Source organism: Megalobrama amblycephala, linkage group LG4 (genome assembly GCF_018812025.1).
Source record: "Megalobrama amblycephala isolate DHTTF-2021 linkage group LG4, ASM1881202v1, whole genome shotgun sequence".
NCBI classification, from domain to species: domain Eukaryota; kingdom Metazoa; phylum Chordata; class Actinopteri; order Cypriniformes; family Xenocyprididae; genus Megalobrama; species Megalobrama amblycephala.
The window spans coordinates 2,718,721-2,742,019 of record NC_063047.1 but is presented as its reverse complement, the minus strand read 5'-3'; the positions used below and the strand labels follow the sequence as shown (position 1 = coordinate 2,742,019).

Below are 23,299 nucleotides of genomic sequence, written 5' to 3'. Positions count from 1 at the left end.
AAACAGGAACTTGTTAAAAGGCTAGGGCTGCAAAATTATGACAAAAAATCATTATTGTCGATTATTGCTCTTGATGTTGTAATATTGATATTTGGTAACACTTTACAATAAGGTTTCATTTGTTAACATAAACTAACAATGTATTTTTATCAACTAACATTAGCAGATTAATAAATATTGTAACAAATGTATTGCTTGTTGTTAATGTTAATAATGAATTAACTATCGTTAACTAATAGGACCTTTTTGTAAAATAGTACCGATATTTTTTTTGCCCCCTTATCTTCAATTTGTTCATTTTGATGCCATTTTTGTCCTAGACCGGTTCATCGTATGCTGTTCATGCAGTGTAGTATGTAGTATTCAGTATGTCAGTATTCCTTTCTAATCACATTCACACTGTCTTGTCCTCAGACTCATCTCTGACGGGATGTCCCGCTCCTGACGCCAGCGCCGCTGCCCAGAAGTTACTGATTCTCGATGCCCGTTCATACACCGCTGCTGTGGCGAACCGTGCCAAAGGAGGAGGCTGCGAGTGTGAAGGTTAGTGCTGGTCAATTCATGACAGACTCTGTTGTAAATCTCTTGACATTTCTCCCTATTTCTGTGTGCATTTTGGGATATTGCATAAAAAAGGCTGGATGGAATGCACATGAATTGATAATCGATAATGGATAATCTTTATCGATAAGAAGCAATGCACAAAAAAATGTGATGGAAACACATGCACTGAATAAATCCCTCACAAAAACTGATGCGACTGGATAACTGGACCAATCGCATTGCAGCATCTCAAATGTTGGTTTGGTGGTTCTGAAACATCTGAGTCAAAGTCTGTCATCTGAATGATTTGGTTTAATTCCCTCCCAGAAGCGTCTCACACTATTGTGTTCCCAAACACCAGCATCCGAACTCAAGAGAACATGACAGCGTTTCGCCATTTATGGTGGAGGAAATAAAGCCTCATTTTCTACCCACACTGCGGCAACCTCCATTTTTATTACACATACTTTGCACCAATTTCCCTGGAAGTGACGATTTTGTTCTCTTGAACACATGGGATGGAAATGCTGCTTTATTCACAAATGTTTTATGCAATATTGTAGTTTTGTGGATAGGTTAAATTCACAACTTTGTATGGAAACATCTCTATTGTTTGTTTGTTGACTGAAGTCAGTTTCCTCTCTGTTTTTAGAGTACTATCCCAACTGTGAGGTGATGTTTATGGGCATGGCCAACATCCACTCCATCAGAAACAGCTTTCAGTCACTTAGAGCGGTTTGCAGTCAGATCCCAGATCCCGGCAAGTAAGTGCTGCATCGCCATGCTGAAATTAATATACACTCCCGTTTAATGATTTTGAAAGAAGTCTCTTCTGCTCACCGTGGCTTGCATTTATTTGATCAAAAATACAGTAAAAATGTGAAATATTATTACAATTTAAAATAACTATTTTCTATGTGAATATATGTTAAAATGTAATTTATTCCAGTGATCAAAGCTGAATTTTCAGCATCATTACTCCAGTCTTCATTGTCACATGATCCTTCAGAAATCATTCTAATATGATGATTTGCTGCTCAAGAAACATTTATGATTATTATTAATGTTGAAAACAGTTCTTTTTTTGTGGAAACATTGATTCATTTTTTTTCACAGGAAACATAAATCTTTTGTAACATTATAAATGTCTTTACTGACACTTTATCAATTTCATCCATCCTTGCTGAAAAACATTATTAATTAAAAAAAAAATAAAAAAAAAATACTAACCCTAAACTTTTGAATGCTAGAATGTATATTTCTATTTAAATAATTTATATTCTATTTATACATTTATATTTAAATACTATAAAGCATATACTGCACATACATAGGCCTATATATGTATATGCTTCATAATATTTAACATTTGGTTTGGTTTGATTTTGTTTCTAGCTTTCAAAAGTGTTCAAAATGAACTTCAGTGCAGTAAAGCATCGAATGCAGCCATTTTCATTAACAAGGCCTTTTTGTATAATGCATTATGTAGGTATTCATAATGTACATTGTAATGCATTGTATCTTTTATATAAATATCCATAAATAATTGTAATCAAAGTTAAAATGCATTATATTTGACTTTGCTTGTCATGTGTTTTAATGCATTATATTTTCTGTGTATTATAACTGAGGTTACGATTATTAATGCATCATAAGGTGCATTACATGGCATTATTAATGCATTAAAAATAAGTTTATATTGCATTATATATAAAGGCTTCAAGTATAGTGTCACCCAATTTTCAAGTTTTTCGGTCAATCTAAGGTATCAACTTTAAAGAATAACCTGAGCTGAGAACATTTCACTGTGAAAAGTTATTTTCAGTACAGTGTCTCTATCAAGTTGCATTTCGACTTTTGTAACCCGAATCTCCCGTTGGCTCTCTCCAGCTGGCTCTCCGCTCTGGAAAGCACCCGTTGGCTCCAGCATCTGTCCGTCATGCTGAAAGCCGCCACTCTGGTTTGCTCTGCGGTGGAGCGGGATGGACGTCCGGTGCTGGTCCACTGCTCAGACGGCTGGGATCGGACCCCTCAGATTGTGGCCCTTGCAAAGATCCTTCTTGATCCCTTCTACAGAACCATAGAGGTAAATGTGAAGAAGTCCTGCTCCTGTCCTTTAAAACGGGACCTTTTGTTCTCATCTGATAATGTCAGTGCAGTTAAATTAATATTACTGAATATGTTACATCCAGTCATCTCTCGATTGTGTCCGCAGGGTTTTCAGGTGCTGGTAGAGACCGAGTGGTTGGATTACGGTCACAAGTTTGCGGACCGCTGCGGTCACCAGGAGAACAGCGACGATGTGAGTGAACAGTGTCCGGTGTTCCTGCAGTGGCTGGACTGCGTTCATCAGCTCTTGAAGCAGTTCCCCTGCCTGTTTGAGTTCAACGAGGCCTTTCTGGTACGTAGCCTTTACAGTATTATTACAGTATAATTTACAGTAGGGCGGGGCATAGAGTGCATTAGGGCCCGCCCCCTTTTTTCAGCAAATAGTCTTCATTAAAGGGTTATAAGCCATGAACCAAACCAATCAGCTACGAGGAGCATCACAACACTACAAACTTTGATTTGAAGCAAAAAAAGTTTTGTGAAAATCAGACAAAAGTACAAGACTGTGTACTTGATGGAGAAATATAAAAACATTCATTTACAAATGTTGTTAAAGATTTTGGGAATAACAAGTACATATGGTACTTTTGTAATGTCTGGTATATACACTACCATTAAAAAGTTTGGAAACATTACTATTTTTATTGTTTTCAAAAAATGTCTCTTCTACTCATCAAGCTTGCATTTATTTGATCAAAAATACAGAAAAAACAGTAATATTGTAAAATATTATTACAATTTAAAATAATGGTTTTCTATTATAATATACTTTAAAATATAATTTATATCAGTGATGCAAAGCTGAATTTTCAGCATCATTACTCCAGTCTTCAGTGTCACATGATCCTTCAGAAATCATTCTAATATGATGATTTATTACAAATGTTGTGCTGCTTAATAATTTGTTTATAATGTGATGCTTTTTTCAGGATTCTTTGAATAAAAAGTTTAAAAAGAGCAGCATTTATTTCAATTAAATCTTTTATAACAATATACACTACTGTTCAAAAGTTTGTTTTTTTTTTGGAAGAAATTAATTCAGCACGAATGTGTTAAATTGATAAAAAGTGATAGTAAAGATTTATATTGTTAGAAAATATTTCTATTTTCAATAAATGCTGTTCTCTTTGATCAGTGAATCCTGGAAAAAATATTCCAAAAAATATTAAGCAACACAAATGTTTTCAACTTTGATAATAACGGAGTATTAAATCATCATATCAGAATGATTTCTGAAGGATCTTGTGACACAAAAGACTGGAGTAATGATGCTGAAAATTAAAAATATATATATTTTAAAGTATATTAAAATAGAAAACCATTATTTTAAATTGTAATAATATTTCACAATATTGCTGTTTTTTGCAGGCTTGATGAGCATAAGAGACTTCTTTCAAAAACATTAAAAATAGTAATGTTTACAAACTTTTGACTGGTGGTGTATATTAATTGATTTTTGAATTATTATTGGATGTTTATATTAATTTTGGGCAGAAAATGTGGATTTTAAAACCGCAAATCTTGACTTTGTGATGTATCCCTTTTTCCTGATTATGCAGGAAGGATAAATGATCAGTTTATATTATCTGTAGGTCACATCCAGACGTTGTTGTTTTCTAATTTTATGCTAATTAACTAATTTATTCTAGGTGAAACTGGTTCAGCACACATACTCCTGTCTGTACGGCACCTTCCTGTGCAACAACGCAAAAGAGCGAGAGGCTCGTAACGTCTATAAACGCACCTGCTCCGTCTGGTCGCTCCTCCGCACCGGCAACAAGAACTTCCAGAACTTCCTCTACATCCCCTGCCATGATATGGTCAGCACAGGATGCAAACACACACATAAAGTCAAGTCAGCTTTATTTTTATAGTGCTTTACACAGTGCAGAATGTTTCAAAGCAGCTTCACAGTAATAAACGGATAATAATAACAGATCAGATAAAGCAGATCCAAATTGTTTGTGATGCCCTCCGTTGCAGGTTTTGCAGCCGGTATGTCACACACGGGCTCTGCAGTTGTGGACGGCCGTTTATCTGCCGACGTCATCGCCGTGCACAGCGGCCGAAGACGCCATGGAGATCTACCTGAGCCCTTCGGCACAAGGAGAGGAGTTCACCTCACGCTCTCTCGACAGGTGACCGCGCTGATTCATTTCACTCAGTAGCAGGTTCTAGTGCTTGAAATGCTTCACAATTACATTTGGCCGCATATTGCTTCGCTGAATCTTTATTTGGCCAAGTTCCAACCAACTTTCCCGAAAGTAATATCGTGATGCGCTTCTTTCTCTACAATCAGATTTCAGCACACTTGCTGCCAGTAAATTACAGATTGCAGGACTTCCTGCTGATCTAGTCTGTAGTTCATTAGTTGTCAGTGTTTTTATTAAACAAAAGGCAAAGTATTTTTTAAAAGGCATTAAATAATTTTTATAAAGCATTAAATGTTTTATTTTTATAGTTTGCTTTACTTGGTCTGATGACATTTTCAGTGTTTTTAAGCAAAATATTTTTAAGCGTCTCTATGTTTACGTATTAAACCAAAAATAAATAAGAATTTTTATGAAGCATTAAATAATTTTTATAAAATATTAAGTGTATAAAGTGTACATTTTGAGTGTGTGTTTTAAACAAAATATTTATAAGAGCCACTATTTTTATTAAAAAAAATCAAAGTATTTTTTATAAAGCATTAAATCTTTTATTTTTATAGTTTGCTTTACTTGGTCTGATGACATTTTCAGTGTTTTAAAGCAAAATATTTGTAAGTGTCTGTATGTTTACGTATTAAACAAAAAAAAACTTAGAATTATTATGAAGCATTAAATAATTTTTATAAAATATTAAGTGTATAAAGTGTACATTTTGAGAGCATGTTTTAAACAAAATATTTATAAGAGCCACTATTTTTATTAAACAAAAATCAAAGTATTTTTATAAAACATTAAATATTTTATTTTTATAAAACATTTAATTTGCTTTACTTCCTAGTGACATTTTCAATGTTTTCAGCAAAATATTTTTATTAAACAAAAGGCAAAATATTTTTTAAAAGGCATTAAATAATTTTAAAAAGCATTAAATGTTTCATTTTTATAGTTTGCTTGACTTGTCCTGGTGATATTTTCAATTTTCAATTTTTTTTAAGCAAAATATTTGGTCAGTATTTTTATTAAACAAGTATTGATATAAAGCTTTATTATTATATATTATTAATGCACATATTATAATATGTTATAAAGCATATTATATTTATAAAACTATTAATGTTTATTTTTTATAAAGTAATAAATTCGCATTACTTGTCCTAGTGACATTTTCAGTGTTTGTTTTTAAGCAAAATATTTTTAAGTGTCTGTATGTTTACGTATTAGAATTTTTATTAAGCATTAAATAATTTTTATAAAATATTATGTTGGCTTTAATTGCATTGGCAACATTTTGAGTGTTTTAAACAAAATATTAATTTTTTATATTTTTATTAAACAAAAGGCAAAGTATTTTTTATAAAGCATTAAATATTTTTTTAATAAAACATTGTTTTATTTTTATAAAACTTTGTTTTCTTCACTTGCCTTAGTGACATTTTCACTGTTTTAGCTGAATATTTTTCAGTATATTTATTAAACACAAAGATTTTTTATAAAACATTACGTTTGCTTTTCAAAACAAAAAATAATGCAATTTTGATAAATATAAACCTTGATGATGATGAGTCACTGTACTGAGATGCTTTGAGTTGTGTTCAGATTCTGCCCTCTTGTGGAGAACTGAAGCTGTTTTTCCATTCACTCAGGCTTCCCAAAACACGGTCGATGGACAACTTGGTGTCTGCTTGTGAGAACGGCGTGACGCTCACTCGCACCTCAAGTGACCCCAACCTCAACAAGCACTGCCAGGAGGGACGGCCAGCGCTGGAGTCCAATCAGCCGTTGTCGATCCAGGACACGCCGATCGCTGGGTTGATCAGAGATGAGCAGGAGTCGGAGACGTGTGAGGAAGTAGTTTCTCCAATATCTTGTGAGCAACATGAGGATGATTTAAGGGCGGAGCCTTGTTTGACAACCCAGCCTCTGCCGTCTTTGCCCCACCCCTTAGCATTAGATCAGACCCCGCCTCTTCCGGTTTTAAATCAAGCCCCGCCTCAAATCCCAATCAGTCCCCTCCCACCTTTACCACAGGAAGTGGAAGTCAGGACTGCAGAAATTAATTCCACAACCTCAAATCCGCCTTCTCTTTGTAATGGCTTTGCACACGTAGAAAACACTAGCAGCTCTCTGAACTCCGAGCTCAAACGCTTTTCTCCAATGGAGGCGTCTGTGGAGACGCTAACGGAGCAAAGCGACATCGCTCCAGCTAGGATTGAATCGCACATCCCAGTTGAAGCAAAAAAGACTGAGGCCATACGGAATGGAGAACTCGTTTCCGTGAGAGAACGGCCACCACCTGCCGACTACGCCAAAGCAGCACGGCGTCTGATTTCCCAAAGCCAGTTGACTGATCTTTCCCTACTTGGATCCCAATGGGACAGCGTCCAGGGCCTCGTTCAGTCGGCCTGCGGTGGCGCTATCCAGCACGGAAGCTATCACGGCCGTCGATTGGCAAACAAGCTTCTTCGCGCCCAAGGCGGAAGCGCAAACGGTGGGCCGTGTTGTCGTCGTGATCCTTTGCGCACTCCTGGAAGTCCCATCCAGTCGGGTTGGTTCTCCGCCGTGAAGAACTCAAGCTACGCCGCCCTTTGTTCCTCAGCCGCCTCTTCGTTAGCAATGGGACCGTCCTTCCGGCAGCTTCTACCCTCCCATTCTTCACCCTCCTCAGGTGGATCTCTGGCTCCCGCGTACCTGGACGACGACGGTTTGCCGGTCGCGGTGGACGCGGTGCAGCAGCGGCTGCGGCAGATCGAAGCCAATTACAAACAGGAGGTGGAGGTGTTGAGGCGGCAGGTTCGGCAGCTTCAGCTCAAACTAGAGAGCAAACAGTTCTGCACGCCGCCCTCCGAGCCGGACGTCGACTATGAGGATGATATCGTAAGTTCCTACATATGCACGTTTCCCATTAGACATGCAAACTGATTTCTGTGAAAGTAAATGTGTCATGCTCCCTGAGTGTCCTTGAAACTCTTTAGTTTGATCAAATTTAAGGGTGTTAAATATCTTAAATGGTATAACAAAGCTTAAAGGTGCCATTGGAACGTTTTTTTTTACAAGATGTAATATAAGTCTAAGGTGTCCCCTGAATGTGTCTGTGAAGTTTCAGCTCAAAATACCCCATAGATTTTTTTTTTTAATACATTTTTTTAACTGCCTATTTTGGGGCATAATTAGAAATGCGCTGATTCAGGCTGCGGCCCCTTTAATTATTCACGCTCTCCGCCCCCTCCCGAGCTCTCGACTATATCATTGCATAAACAGAGTTCACACAGCTAATATAACCCTCAATAATGGATCTTTACAAAGTGTTCATCATGCATACTGCATGCATACATCGGATTATGTGAGTAAAGTATTTATTTGGATGTTTACATTTGATTCTGAATGAGTTTGATAGTGCTCCGTGGCTAAAGCTAACATTACACACTGTTGGAGAGATTTATAAAGAATGAAGTTGTGTTTATGAATTATACAGACTGCAAGTGTTTAATAATGAATATAACGACTGCTCTTGTCTCCGTGAATACTGTAAGAAACGATGGTAACTTTAACCACATTAGCAGTACATTAGCAACATGCTAACGAAACATTTAGAAAGACAATTCACAAATATCACTAAAAATATATTAGGATATAAAGGATTAGTTCACTTTAAAATGAATATTACCCCAAGATTTACTCAACCTCAAGCCATCCTAGGTGTATATGACTTTCTTCTTTCTGATGAACACAATCAGAGTTATATTAATAAATATCCTGATGCATCCAAACTATATAATGGTAGTGAATGACTCAAAGTGCATTAACTAGGGGGTTAATAAAGGCCTTCTGAAGTGAAGCGATGCATTTATATAAGAAAAATATCCATATTTAACAAGTTATGAAGTAAAATATCTAGCTTCCACCAGACCTCCTTCCATATTCAAATTATGTCTTTCTTTCTTCAGTCAAAAAGAAATGAAGGTTTTTGAGGAAAACATTCCAGGATTTTTCTCCATATAGTGGACTTCACTGGGGTTCAACGGGTTGAAGGTCCAAATGTCAGTTTCAGTGCAGCTTCAAAGAGCTCTACATGATCCCAGACGAGGAATAAGAGTCTTATCTAGAGAAACCATCGCTCATTTTCTAAAATAAAATAAAATTTATATACTTTTTAACCACAAATGCTCGTCTTGCACTGCTCTGCATCTCCATTTCCATCTCATTTTATCCTCCAACTTCAAAATCATCCGACATCGTTGTTTAACCTTTTTTTGTAACAAGCATTTGACTTAGTCTTTGCACGTTCGCTTTGTAAACACTGGATCGGTACATCTGCCTACGTCACGTGTGACCTTTCCAACATGATTACGTCATGCGTGGAGCATCACAGAGCAGTGCAAGACGAGCATTTGTGGTTAAGAAGTATATAAATGTTTATTTTGTTTTAGAAAATGGGCGATGGTTTCTCTAGATAAGACTCTTATTCCTCGTCTGGGATCATGTAGAGCTCTTTGAAGCTGCACTGAAACTGACATTTGGACCTTCAACCCGTTGAACCCCAGTGAAGTCCACTATATGGAGAAAAATCCTGGAATGTTTTCCTCAAAAACCTTAATTTCTTTTCGACTGAAGAAAGAAAGACATGAACATCTTGGATGACATGGGGTGAGTAAATGATCAGGAAATTTTAACATAACTGATTGTGTTCATCAGAAAGAAGAAAGTCATTTTGTTACGAGCCCCTCTAGTCTAGGGGTAAGAAGAGGCATGTAACAAAAGAAAACGTGGAGAGAATTGCCGTCTCCAGGTCCCAGGGCAGGTACAATAATGCTCAGTAACACAAGATTCAAAGATAACAATTTATTAAACCAATGGTGAGAATTAACAAACTTCCGGAGGGGAGAGGCCAAAAATAACAAACAAAAGGATTCTTAAAGTTAAGGGATAACTTACCTACCAAAAGAAAAGAAAATAAGAATACAAACACAATTCCCTAACTCCCTTTTCTACATAAACAGGAGAAAATATTAAATAAAAATAAAGACATCCACCTCCCTACAAAACTAAAAGAAAAGACTTAGAATATCAAAAGAATTAAGATAACAAAATAAGATAACTGATGTTCACAGATAACTCTTAAATCAACCGAAAAGCTCAATGCTGCTCAGCTTACAAAAGTCTCAGGATTGGGAAAATTAGCTGAAACACTAGACAGCTCAGGTAAACCAGTCAACTGAAGCCCACTTAATTGTTGTAAAGTTTTAAGTATACACCCATTAGCTGAAACACTTCACATACAGCTCTTTACCTGAACACCACAGGCAAAACAATATAAATAAAAGAAAACCAACAACACTGGGACCGGAAGATGGTAGTATCTCTCAGAGGAAAGTCTCTCTCCTGGACTGGAAGTCTTCAGCTTCATTTATACTCCACTTAACGAGCTACAACAGGATTCAGGTGGCACTCATGAGCCTGTCAAGCAAACAGTAGGAGGAGCAAGAGCAGCATAGAGAAAAACAAAAAAACAGAACACATGGAAAAAAAACAAAAAGATACACAAGTCACAACTCACAAAACAAAATGAATCCCTACGTCCATAGGGACGTAACACATTTACACCTATGATGGCTTGAGGGTGAGTAAATCTTGGGGTAGTTTCATTTTAAAGTGAACTAATCCTTTACATTTGCGGATGGAAAAACAAGGACTGTGATATAGCCAACTAATTTTGAACAGTCAATTTGTGTACATTACATATTATAACACATTCCTGCAGAGGGCGCCATTGTATATTTATTTATTGAAATACAAGCACAAGTGATTATGCTTTAGAAAATACATCCTAACACTGGAGAGAGAGCTGAAGTATCATCTACAGTACAGTAACAATACTTTATATCATCACATTACAGTAGAGTAATGTAAACTTTTCTTTAAGCTCGTTGTATTTTACTGTATCTGCACCCCTCTATTTATGTTGTATGCTGTAATAGACATTGAGCTGCAAAATTATTCCTGAATCCCAATGAGAGTTTTTTGTTAGTGTTATGAATTGATCTCACTAGTGTTCACTGGGCAGGAAAATATTGTGTATTTGTTAGGTTTTGTGTGTCATCTGAGGCTAAAGTTTGACTCTGACAAGAGAGAAAACTAAAATATTAGATTTTGACGTGGAAGTTTGAGGTTTGTGCAAGTTTTGAGATTTATAGTTGTGAGAAAATGTTGAATTGTGTGATATATTGAAATGGAAAACATATACAGTACAGTCCAAAAGTTTGGAACCACTAAGATTTTTAATGTTTTTAAAAGAAGTTTCGTCTGCTCACCAAGGATAAAATACAGTAAAAAACAGTAATATTGTGAAATATTATTACAATTTAAAATAACTGTGTACTATTTAAATATATTTGACAAAGTAATTTATTCCTGTGATGCAAAGCTGAATTTTCAGCATCGTTACTCCAGTCTTCAGTGTCACATGATCCTTCAGAAATCATTCTAATATGATGATTAGTTCCTCAAGAAATATTTGTTATTATTTTCAATGTTGAAAACAGTTGTGTACCTTTTTTTTTCAGGATTCCTTGATGAATAGAAAGTTCAAAAGAACAGCATTTATCTGAAATACAAAGCTTCTGTAGCATTATACACTACCGTTCAAAAGTTTGGGGTCAGTAAGAATTTTTATTTTTATTTTTTTGAAAAGAAATGAATACTTTTATTCAGCAAGGATGCATTAAATCAATCAAAAGTGGCAGTAAAGACATTTATAATGTTACAAAAGATTAGATTTCAGATAAACACTGTTCTTTTGAACTTTCTATTCATCAAATAATCCTGAAAAAAAATATTGTACACAAATATTTTGTACAATTGTACACATTAAATGTTTCTTGAGCAGCAGATCAGCATATTAGAATGATTTCTGAAGGATCATGTGACACTGAAGACTGGAGTAATGATGCTGAAAATTCAGCTTTGCATCACAGGAATAAATTACTTTGTCAAATATATTCAAATAGAAAACAGTTATTTTAAATTGTAATAATATTTCACAATATTACTGTTTTTACTGTATTTTTAATTAAATAAATGTAGCCTTGGTGAGCAGACGAAACTTCTTTTAAAAACATTAAAAATCTTAGTGGTTCCAAAATTTTGAACTGTACTGTATGTATTTTATATATCTTTATCTGTATATCTTGATTATTTTAAATTTGCAAATCCTCAGAAGGTTAGGATTTAATAAAATAAATGGATGTGTTTCATTGTTTATGTGAGCATATTACGTTTTGAAGTTTAAAACAAAGAGTTTAAAAGCCTTGTTTCAGTGCAGTGGTTGATTTCTGCGTTAGGATGCGTTCTGATGCGATGTGCTCACATTCATCGTAATCCCAGAGTATCTTTTGTCTGTTGTCCCTCCAGACGTGCCTGCGGGAGTCTGACGGCAGTGACGAGGAAGACTCTCTGTCCAATCACAGCGAGGATCGCTTCAGTGAGGGCAGCTGGGACCGCGTGGAGAGGAAGGACACAGAGGTGAGCGATCCGCACTCTTTCCTGCTAATGCTCGGTTCAACTAATAGCAATCAGAGAGTCTAACGTCTTGTTTCACAGGTCACCAGATGGGTCCCGGATCACATGGCTTCTCACTGTTTCAACTGCGACTCTGAGTTCTGGATTGCCAAGCGTCGCCATCACTGCAGGTGGGTCGCGTCTGCAGATCCGTCAGCCGCTGGACTGCTGGGACGTCCTGTGCCTCATGTCAGCAGTGTAGAGTGTAGGAATGGAGGGATCAGATGAATAAGAGACTCTTGATTGTTGAGCTTCTTTTTGTCAGCTTGACCTAAATTTATTTACTTTAAGCACCCTTTTAGGTAATGTTAAATATTTAGTAAATGTACTGAATTTCACTACAATCACAAATAATTAAAATAGCTCATTTAATCAGTGCACATAAGATCAAAGCGTCCTGTTTTTGATGCTTGTACGTTGTTTAGAGATTATTGGTTAATTTTACTTTTAGTATTATTTATATAATACTGTTAAAATATTAATATTTTGAATTATTAGCTTTTATTTTTATATTTTCAGTGTTAATTGGAATGTGTTTAGGTATTTAGTAATTTTCTTGATTTTTGTCATTTTTATTATTATTATTATTATTATTTTTAATATTTAGCATTTTAATTTCAGTTTCTATTTGTCATTTTAGTACTTCAACTTCAATTCATTTTAGTTATTTGCCAAGGCAGCATTTCTAATTTTCACTTTAAGTGTTTTAAGTTCAAGTTTATCATGTAATATTTATATTTCATTTTAACAGTTTATATTTATAGTGCATGTAATTGATTAGTTTGTTGGTTTATTGTATTTGAATATTGTATTTATAGGTTTATACGTAATTGGTTGGTTAAGTTATAGCCAGTGTTAATTTTAGTTTTATATACTATTATTTTCTTATTCATATTTTGAACTAGCTTTTATTTTTATATTTTCAACTTTAGTTTAGGTTGTGCAATATTGTTACTTGCTTATGTCATTTTTATTTTATTTTTTTTAATACTATTTTTATTGCATTTTCTTGAACACTTACACTACAATGTACATCACATATCTGTAACAAGCTTTTGTCATTTTTATTAGTTTTTTGTTAAATGTTTCTATTTAGCCTTCATTTATTTTCAGTTTTAATCATTTTAGTACTTCAAATTAAAAGTAAAAAATTAGAAATGTTGCCTGTTTTTTTTGTCTAATATTTATATTTTATCTCAATTACCAAAATTTTTTTTAATAGTTTTAGTAATTTCTTTGCTTTTGTCATTTTTTTTTTTGTTTTTTTTTTTTTAATGTTTAGCTTTATTTTAATTTCAGTTTCTATTTGTCATGTTAGTACTTCAACTCCAACTCATTTTAGTTAGTTGCCAAGGCAGCATTTCTAATTTTCATTTTAAGTTTGTTCAAGTTTATCATGTAATATTTATATTTTATTTTAGCTTTATTTAAATTTTTTAACAATATTTAAAGTGCATGTAATTGAATAGTTTATTGATTAGTAAATTGATTAGCCAGTGTTATTTTTATTGTTATAGTATTATTATTTATTATTATTAGCTTTTATTTTCATATTTTTAGTTTTCATTTTAACTTTAGTTCAGGTTTTGTAAAAAAAAAAAAAAAAAAAAAAAAAAATACTTTTGTCATTTTTTTATTTTAGTTTTTTGTTAAATATTTCTATTTAGCCTTCATTTATTTTCAGTTTTAATCATTTTAGTACTTCAAATTAAAAGTAAAAAATTAGAAATGTTGCCTGTTTTTCATTTAATATTTATATTTTATCTCAATTACCGAAAACATTTTTAATAGTTTTAGTAATTTTTTTGCATTTGCCATTTTTATTAGTAGCTTTATTTTAATTTCAGTTTCTATTTGTCATGTTAGTACTTCAACTCCAACTCATTTTAGTTAGTTGCCAAGGCAGCATTTCTAATTTTCATTTTAAGTTCAAGTTTATCATGTAATATTTGTATTTTATTTTAGCTTTATTTAAATTTTTGAACAATATTTAAAGTGCATGTAATTGAATAGTTTATTGATTAGTAAATTGATTAGCCAGTGTTATTTTTATTGTTATAGTATTATTATTACTTATTATTATTATTATTATTAGCTTTTATTTTCATATTTTTAGTTTTCATTTTAACTTTAGATAAGGTTTTGTTTAAAAAAAAAAAAAATTACTTGCTTTTGTCATTTTTTTTATTTTAGATTTTTGTTAAATATTTCTATTTAGCCTTAATTTATTTTTGTTTCAGTTTTAGTCATTTAGTACTTAAACTTAAAAAAAAAAAAAAAAAAAAAAAGAGTAAAAATGAGAAATATTGCCTTGGCAAAGTTTTTCATCTAATATTTATATTTCATCTCAATTCCTGAAAGCATTTTTTAATCGTTTCAGTTATAGCACATGTGATTGATTGATAGGTTGGTTTATTGCATGTGAATAGTTGAATTGCTCAGCTGTTGGATAGAACATGTGACTGACTGAGTATGTGATGTTCTGGCAGGAACTGTGGTAACGTGTTTTGTAAAGACTGCTGCCACCTGAAGCTGCCCATCCCAGACCAGCAGCTGTACGACCCGGTGCTGGTGTGCAACACGTGCTACGACCTGCTGCTGGAGTCCCGCACGCGAGAGCTGCGCTCACAGCAGCTCAAGAAACCCATCGCCACCGCGTCCAGCTGAGACGGCCAATCACAGCTCGCCCAGCGGGCCGCTAAGGCCCCACACGTGGGTGTCCAAACAGATGCCCGTCATTTAGAGGAAGAGCTGCTCTCTGCCTCCTTCCCCCCCCCCAAACGCAAGAGGAGGGCGATTTTGAGTCCAGATCAGCTCTGAGACTGATCGACATGAGGAAGACGATGGATGAAGTCCAAAAAAATGAGCGCGGTTTGTGATGGAGGGGCGTTTGATTGAAAGCATCTCTGGTTGTGGACATAAACTGAAGCCAGCCGGGTTCAGATGTCCAGAGAGGCGTTTCTTCATCTCAAAAATCATCACACACACACACACGGCCCCCTATGCATCACCAATGAAACACACACACACACACACGTAGGACAATCACCTCCTTCCCTCACAGCCCCATACGTGTCCATCGAGAGGCTCACTATTTAAAATGAAACAAGCTGCTACAGTATTTAAAAATGAAATAATTCTACTTTTGTATCCTTATTATTTTGTGCACTATGGAGGGGATTTGAGACCAAAATGGAGAAATCTGCAGTTGTTTACTTGCTGTTGTCTGCTGATACGCGGCTGTATGAAGCTTGAATGTACACTTGTTTTGTTTAATTTGTATTTTTTTTGAAACTGGAGAGATTTCTGGGCTGCGGTTACTGAACAAGCTGCCAGTTTGCATTGATTTGATTGCAGTTTTGTGTTGTTTAATGGGGCAGTGCACAGAACTGATGGGTTTTTTGTTGTCCTTTTTTGATTTTCAGCCACTCCCTTCAAAATGGCGCTTCAGCTGAACTGTGAAATGTTCCTTTCACTCTGGTTTTATGTGAAATGCACCACTTTTAAATGCCAAAATCGAACTCAAATTCCAACATGTCAATAATATATAGACTTCCATGTTCATCTGGCTGGTTGAGCGTCTTGTAGCAGAAAGAAAGAAAGAAAAAAAAAAAAAGAACAAGCTGAACATTTATGCACCGTTAATGTGTATGTTGTTGTTGTACGTTACGGTAAAACTATAGCCATGTTGCACTGCTCTATTTCAGAAACTTTAGCCAGAATACTAGTGTACTAGTTTCTTTTCTACAACTTCATCTGAATAAACCAATGACAGTAATTTTACAATATTTAAATTCAATCTCACACACGTGGATCATTGGAAACTGGTGGCGATTTAAATGACTTTTCTATTCAGTGGTTTCGCGGTTGCGTCTTTTTTCGCTCCTGTTCTCAGAAATGTGTCTTGTGAACATCACACAATAGAAATACATATTCAAAATAAGTGCTATGATTTATTTTATTTTTTTCTCCCCTTTCTTTCATGTCGTCTGCGTCTTCAGGCCTGGTTCCCTTGTGTATTGTTAATAATGGTGAACCTCTCAACAGTGCCATGTGTTTTTGTTTCGTTTTTTCTTATGGATTCACTATTTGTAACTTTAACATGTTCAATGGTACAATAGCTAGATGCTTAACAATGAGAAAACGATCTGTTGGGTTAAAAACAGGATAAACACTGAGAACAGGTTTTGGTTTTGTCTGATGGTTTAATTTTTCTTTTTTCATTGTGTTAATGAAGGACACATTTTGAGTTAAAACATTAAAAAGGAACCCAGAAATGTGATGTATAGTTATTTGGTCTGTAATAGTGGCTAAAAATTTGTCACTTAGTGAATAATTGTTGTAAAGATATGCATTGTACAAGTTCAATCCCATGGGTTAAATAAAAAGATGTCTTTATCAGCCATCTGTGTCCGAGTTCTCCAAGACTTCAGTGGGCCGAGAGATTCACGTTTATTTGTCTTTTGAGGCTTTTGTGAAAACTACAGATTATACTTTCGCATTTTTGTGTCCCCGCCGGATAGTCGGATCATCAGAGGGTTATTAACAGAAGAGTTATTGTTAAGGTAGGTTTACAAGATGTGTAAGAATGTGTGGTGTTACGGGAATATGTAAAAATAAACAAGCAACTGTGAATTTTCAGTTTGCATGTAACACATTTCTACAAATATGTGCTCTATAAATAAAAATGTTTTTACATTGCACTTATATTTTAAAAATAAAAATGCATGTAATTACAGCTAATTAAATCTAGAATTACACTGTTGACTATTCTGTTACCCCTTAACTTAAGGTTAGTGACAGGTTTGGTTAGTAAGGGTTTAAACCTACCTATACCACCAAACCTGTCCCTAACCATATCCATATCCCACTTTAATAGCAGCAAAAGTGTTTTGCAATACAATATGAACACAAGTACACTGTACTTATTAAGTAAGTACTTATTTTGTCCACAAATAGCACAAGTGAAGAACAGGCATACCATGTGACATTCCAGGAACTAATCGAGGCTTCCACAAATCACTATAACATGCAGATAGACACTTTTGAAGATAATAAATACATGATTGTGCACGTCCTGGACCAGCATAAACCAGCTCAAACCAGCTTCAAAACTTACCTTAACCACACTGTAAATCCTAATTCTCAAAATACTTAATTGTTTTGAATAGGACAAACTTAAATTTAACAAATTAGTTCAGTTAAACTAACTGTTAGGAGTATTTAGAACTTTCTTTTTCTTTTGAGTTTACAGAACTGATATATTTTAAGTAAACTGAACTGTCTTATCGTTTTGAGTTGTATGAACTCATTTCTTTTAATTTAGACTAACTTAAGTTTAACTGAAGCTGGGCTGGGATTTCTATTTGCCAGCATGCTTTGCCCATGGCACTCGAAAGGGAGAATAAATGCTAAAATTAAGTGTTATATAATGTTTTTTTGTGCAAAATGAATGGATAAGGTAGATGTAGTAGTGATTAATGTTTTGTTAATTTAGAAGAGTTAATGTGGGTTTTTGGAGAGTTACCATCATGGTGACAAGTGGCACATGTGACTTGGTTTGAGAGCAGGTAAATTACATGTTTTAAGTTGCTGTACTCATTCAGTAAGTGTTATACCATGCTACTATTAACTTGTTAGCAAATTAAATGAGTTGGCATTTTCTGAATTTTCTTATTATGGTTTACATTGAAGTAAATAACTCATTTGATTTGGTAAACCTCAAAATAAAAAAAAAAGTTAACTAAATGTTTTGTTAATTGCTATCAAAGTGTATGAGTTAGCTAACTCAGTGCTTAAAGTTAGGAGCAATTATCATGCATGAGTACTACAAAATCAAAACTTGATAGTTCTGCTTACTTAAAATTGGGAACATCATAAATTAAAAAAAATGTATGTAACTGATTACCTCACATTTTTTTGAGTTAGCCCAACTTATTCGGGTTTACAGTGCAGCATATGCTGTTTTTTCAACAATCACATCACAGAAGGTTATTTAAAACACTCGACTTTTAAGTTTGGAGCAAAAACATGGTTTTAATCTCATAAATTGTCATGTTTTGTTGGTGTGCCCATAGAGATGCACCTGTTATGAGTAAATGTAATACAAACCCGATTCCAAAAAAGTTGGGACACTGTACAAATTGTGAATAAAAACAGAATGCAATGATGTGGAAGTTTCAAATTTCAATATTTTATTTAGAATACAACATAGATGACATATCAAATGTTTAAACTGAGAAAATGTATCATTTTAAGGGAAAAATAAGTTGATTTTAAATTTCATGGCAGCAACACATCTCAAAAAAGTTGGGACAAGGCCATGTTTACCACTGTGTGGCATCCCCTCTTCTTTTTATAACAGTCTGCAAACGTCTGGGGACTGAGGAGACAAGTTGCTCAAGTTTAGGAATAGGAATGTTGTCCCATTCTTGTCTAATACAGGCTTCTAGTTGCTCAACTGTCTTAGGTCTTCTTTGTCGCATCTTCCTCTTTATGATGCGCCAAATGTTTTCTTTGGGTGAAAGATCTGGACTGCAGGCTGGCCATTTCAGTACCCGGATGCTCCTTCTACGCAGCCATGATGTTGTAATTGATGCAGTATGTGGTCTGGCATTGTCATGTTGGAAAATGCAAGGTCTTCCCTGAAAGAGACGACGCCTGGATGGGAGCATATGTTGTTCTAGAACTTGGATATACCTTTCAGCATTGATGGTGCCTTTCCAGATGTGTAAGCTGCCCATGCCACACGCACTCATGCAACCCCATACCATCAGAGATGCAGGCTTCTGAACTGAGCGCTGATAACAACTTGGGTTGTCCTTGTCCTCTTTAGTCCGGATGACATGGCGTCCCAGTTTTCCAAAAAGAACTTCAAATTTTGATTCGTCTGACCACAGAACAGTTTTCCACTTTGCCACAGTCCATTTTAAATGAGCCTTGGCCCAGAGAAAACGGCTGCGCTTCTGGATCATGTTTAGATATGGCTTCTTTTTTGACCTATAGAGTTTTAGCCGGCAACGGCGAATGGCACGGTGGATTGTGTTCACCGACAATGTTTTCTGGAAGTATTCCTGAGCCCATGTTGTGATTTCCATTACAGTAGCGTTCCTGTATGTGATGCAGTGCCGTCTAAGGGCCCGAAGATCACGGGCATCCAGTATGGTTTTCCGGCATTGAGTCTTTGGATGATATTATGCACTGATGATGATGATAACTTCAAACTCTTTGCAATTTTCTCTGAGAAACTCCTTTCTGATATTGCTCCACTATTTTTCGCCGCAGCATTGGGGGAATTGGTGATCCTCTGCCCATCTTGACTTCTGAGAGACACTGCCACTCTGAGAGGCTCTTTTTATACCCAATCATGTTGCCAATTGACCTAATAAGTTGCAAATTGGTCCTCCAGCTGTTCCTTATATGTACATTTAACTTTTCCGGCCTCTTATTGCTACCTGTCCCAACTTTTTTGGAATGTGTAGCTCTCATGAAATCCAAAATGAGACAATATTTGGCATGACATTTCAAAATGTCTCACTTTCAACATTTGATATGTTATCTATATTCTATTGTGAATAAAATATAAGTTTATGAGATTTGTAAATTATTGCATTCCTTTTTTATTCACAATTTGTACAGTGTCCCAACTTTTTTGGAATCGGGTTTGTATAAATAAATCATTTTGAATTGTAAAGCTCACTGATTTTTTTTTTTTTTTTTTTTTTTTTTTTTCATGAAGGGCATTTGATACAGTTTCAAAGAAGATGAAGTGAGAAGTTTGATGAAAGAAATTAGGGATTACATCTGTGTTAGTAATTATAATAGAGACAAAAGAAAAGAATAATTAGAGCCATAAGCAGGCTGGAGAGGTGTGAATGTGTGCAGCAGAGGAGACTAAAACTGAATTGCACCACAACAATAGAGACAATACACTGAATGGATGCTTAGAAGATGACAATAAACATCAGTTAGCGTTTTAGAGTTTTCTCAAAATAACATCACATGACATGATCTTGAAAAACATTTAATAAAACTCAGTTTTAGACTTATCTTCAGACTTATTTAAACTATAACATGGTCAGATGTGGCTTTAGCTGCAGTGCATTTCTAGATTGCAACAATGCCAACTTCAATTTTAGTTTCATAAAGATATTTCATAAAAATAAATTTCTAATAACCTTACAAAACTTTGAAGCCATTTATAACTATTTTTTTCATTATGACAATAATTAATTATGACTACAAAATACTGTCTGCTTTCGAATGAGACTATACTTATGCTTTTAGTGCAAAGGGTTCATGAACTGTATCTGTTTTAGTTTGGGTATGTCATTTCCTAGGATTTTTTCAGTAGCGGGGGTGCTGGCTAACAGGTTATAAATATTTCCATGATAAAAAAACATTTTGACCAGTATGGCTCACACAGTGACAAAAGACTTTATTTTGGCGGCGTTGGCCAATTTATGTGCACAAAAACTAGGGTTTGAAGCATGAATTAAATGTTTTGGGTGAGTAACTACATTTTGCAGACATGTGATAGAGTTGTGATGTTTCAGCGAACAGTTGTGACCATTGAACTTATAGTTGAGAGAATGTTAAGACTGTTTCGAGAAATGTGCCAAAGTGATTGAGAAAAACTAATGAACCAACAATATATGAGAGATTAGACAGGAAACGAAAATGAGATTGAACTATGAATTCATTAATTTCTTTAATTCAAATGATATATTATATGAATAAAAAAATAAGACACCTATATTTTTTATTTATTGTTTACGTTCATTTATGCCATTGTTTGTTTCAGTGATTCACCATTGTCAGCAGGTGAATTTGCTGTATTAGACACTGGCCCCTTAAGAAACAGTGACTGTACAAGCGAAGTTTAGTTTCACTAATAATAAGATCATCTCTGGTTTCACATCTGTCTGATAGAAAGAATGACTAGTAAACATCACTGAATTGAATTTCTTTATTGTTATTGTATGCATGCAACTTTCATTGTACCCACCAACAAATTTCACATGCAACCTCAAAACTAAATGCAGCTAATAAAAAATAAATAAAAGTAACAATCTAATATATACATACTTAATAAACAACACAATAATCAATGTCCCAACTCTAAAAAAGTTTATTAGCTTGATTCAGAGCATTAATGGCTCCTCAAACGTGAAGTACGGGCATAAAATGTCTTCCAGACGGTAGTAGTTCAAACATGTAAAATCCTTAGAGATGCTGATAGACTTTACGTGATCTATAGATATCTTCTAGTGCTGGTAGTTCAACACCGATTATCCTCTGTGCTCACAAGACAACCCTCTGGAGTGCTTTCTTATCATTAACTGTACAGCTAGAAAACCATACAGAAATGTTAGAATGCTCTCTGTTACACAGATAAAAAGTAATCAGCATCTGTTGAGGCAAACAAGCTTTCCTTAATGTCCTTAAGAAAAAAAAAAAGTTGGGCTTTCTTTAACAATGCCATGATAGAACTTTACAATACTATTAGTCATAATTATATCTTCTGATTAAATTGTAATTCCACAAGAGTACCATTGAGTTCCAGCGGCTGCATGGGAGTTGGCATTATTACTTTCTTCAGATTTTAATCTTTTTTAGAACATGAAGTTTGTTTAATGAGTCCCGTCCATTTTACTTCCTATTGTGAATTCGACTTTCAATTGCGAGTCTGCAAAGAACACCTCTACCCATTTCTATTTCCTAATGATATTTCCAAGGGGTAGCATGTACAGAACAAAAAGAAGCATACTGAGCCTTGTGGTGCTCCACACTGAACTTGTGACTGATATGACATCTCTTTGTTTACTACAAAATGATAACGGTCAGATAAGTAAGATTTGAACTATGCCAATGCAATTCCACTAATGCCAACATAATTTTCAAGTCTATTCAAAAGAATATTGTGATCGATAGTGTCAAATGCAGCACTAAGATCCAGTAACACTAATAGAGAGATACAACCACAATCTGATGATAAGAGCAAATCATTAGTAACTCTAATGAGAGCAGTCTCAGTACTATGGTACGGTCTAAATCCTGACTGGAAATCCTCACAGATACTATTTCTTTCTAAAAAAGGAACATAGTTGCGATGATACTGCCTTATCTAGTATTTTTGACAGAAAAGGTAGATTCGAGATCGGCCTGTAATAGACTAATTCTCAAGGATCAAGTTGTGGTTTTTAATAAGAGGTTTGATAATAAAGTTTTCGGTATGTACCCTATTGATAAAGATGAATTAACAATATTAAGAAGAGGATCTATGACCTCTGGAAGCATCTCTTTCAATAGCTTAGTCGGTATAGGGTCTAACATACATGATTTTGATGATTTAACAAGTTCAGAGAATTCTTCCTGAGAAGACAGTTGCATGGTTATAATTTTCTCTCTAATATTATCAATCTTGTTAGTAAAGAAGTTCATAAAGTCATTACTGCTTTGCTGTTTGGAAACATCAGAAGTTCAAGCTTTATTTCTCGTTAATTTAGCTGCTGTATCAAATAAATACCTAGGGTTGTGTTTGTTTTCTTCTAAAAGATTTGAAAAATAAGCAGATCTAGCAGTTTTTAAGGCCTTTCTGTTAGCAGAATTGCTTTCTTTCCACGAGATGCTTTCTTCCAGCTGCACTCCATTTTTCTGGCTGCTCTCTTAAGGGCCCGAGTGTGCTCATTGTACCACGGTGCTGGACTATTTTCCTTAATCTTCCTTGCAAAGGAGCAACTGAGTCTAAAGTGAATATGCTTGAGCTTTAGTTGGAAACTGTGTGTAGTTGTCACACTGTGTGTGAGTTTATGAATGTTTATTTGTGAATAAAAGCCTAAATTAAATCTGTTCATCATAGTTGATCGTATCTCTTCAGAAAATTTGGACTAATCCTCTTGATTCATATGAATTAGTTTTACAATCTCTTTATGAACTTT

The 23,299-nt window shown here is 34.7% G+C and overlaps 1 protein-coding gene across 2 annotated transcripts in view; it reads left to right on the top strand.

Annotated features, from left to right (window-relative positions):
• The window catches only part of mtmr4 (myotubularin related protein 4), a 53,132-nt gene extending 36,370 nt beyond the window's left edge, over nt 1–16,762 (top strand). For both annotated transcript variants that reach the window (XM_048186805.1, XM_048186804.1), the window contains 10 exons: nt 415–543; nt 1,196–1,307; nt 2,434–2,629; nt 2,759–2,944; nt 4,302–4,472; nt 4,636–4,790; nt 6,449–7,679; nt 12,213–12,323; nt 12,402–12,490; nt 14,849–16,762. In XM_048186805.1, coding sequence (XP_048042762.1) covers nt 415–543; nt 1,196–1,307; nt 2,434–2,629; nt 2,759–2,944; nt 4,302–4,472; nt 4,636–4,790; nt 6,449–7,679; nt 12,213–12,323; nt 12,402–12,490; nt 14,849–15,026 — 2,558 coding nt within the window. In that variant the 3' untranslated portion in view covers nt 15,027–16,762. The remainder of the gene's footprint in view (nt 1–414; nt 544–1,195; nt 1,308–2,433; nt 2,630–2,758; nt 2,945–4,301; nt 4,473–4,635; nt 4,791–6,448; nt 7,680–12,212; nt 12,324–12,401; nt 12,491–14,848) is intronic.
• Nucleotides 16,763–23,299: the final 6,537 nt, after the last annotated feature.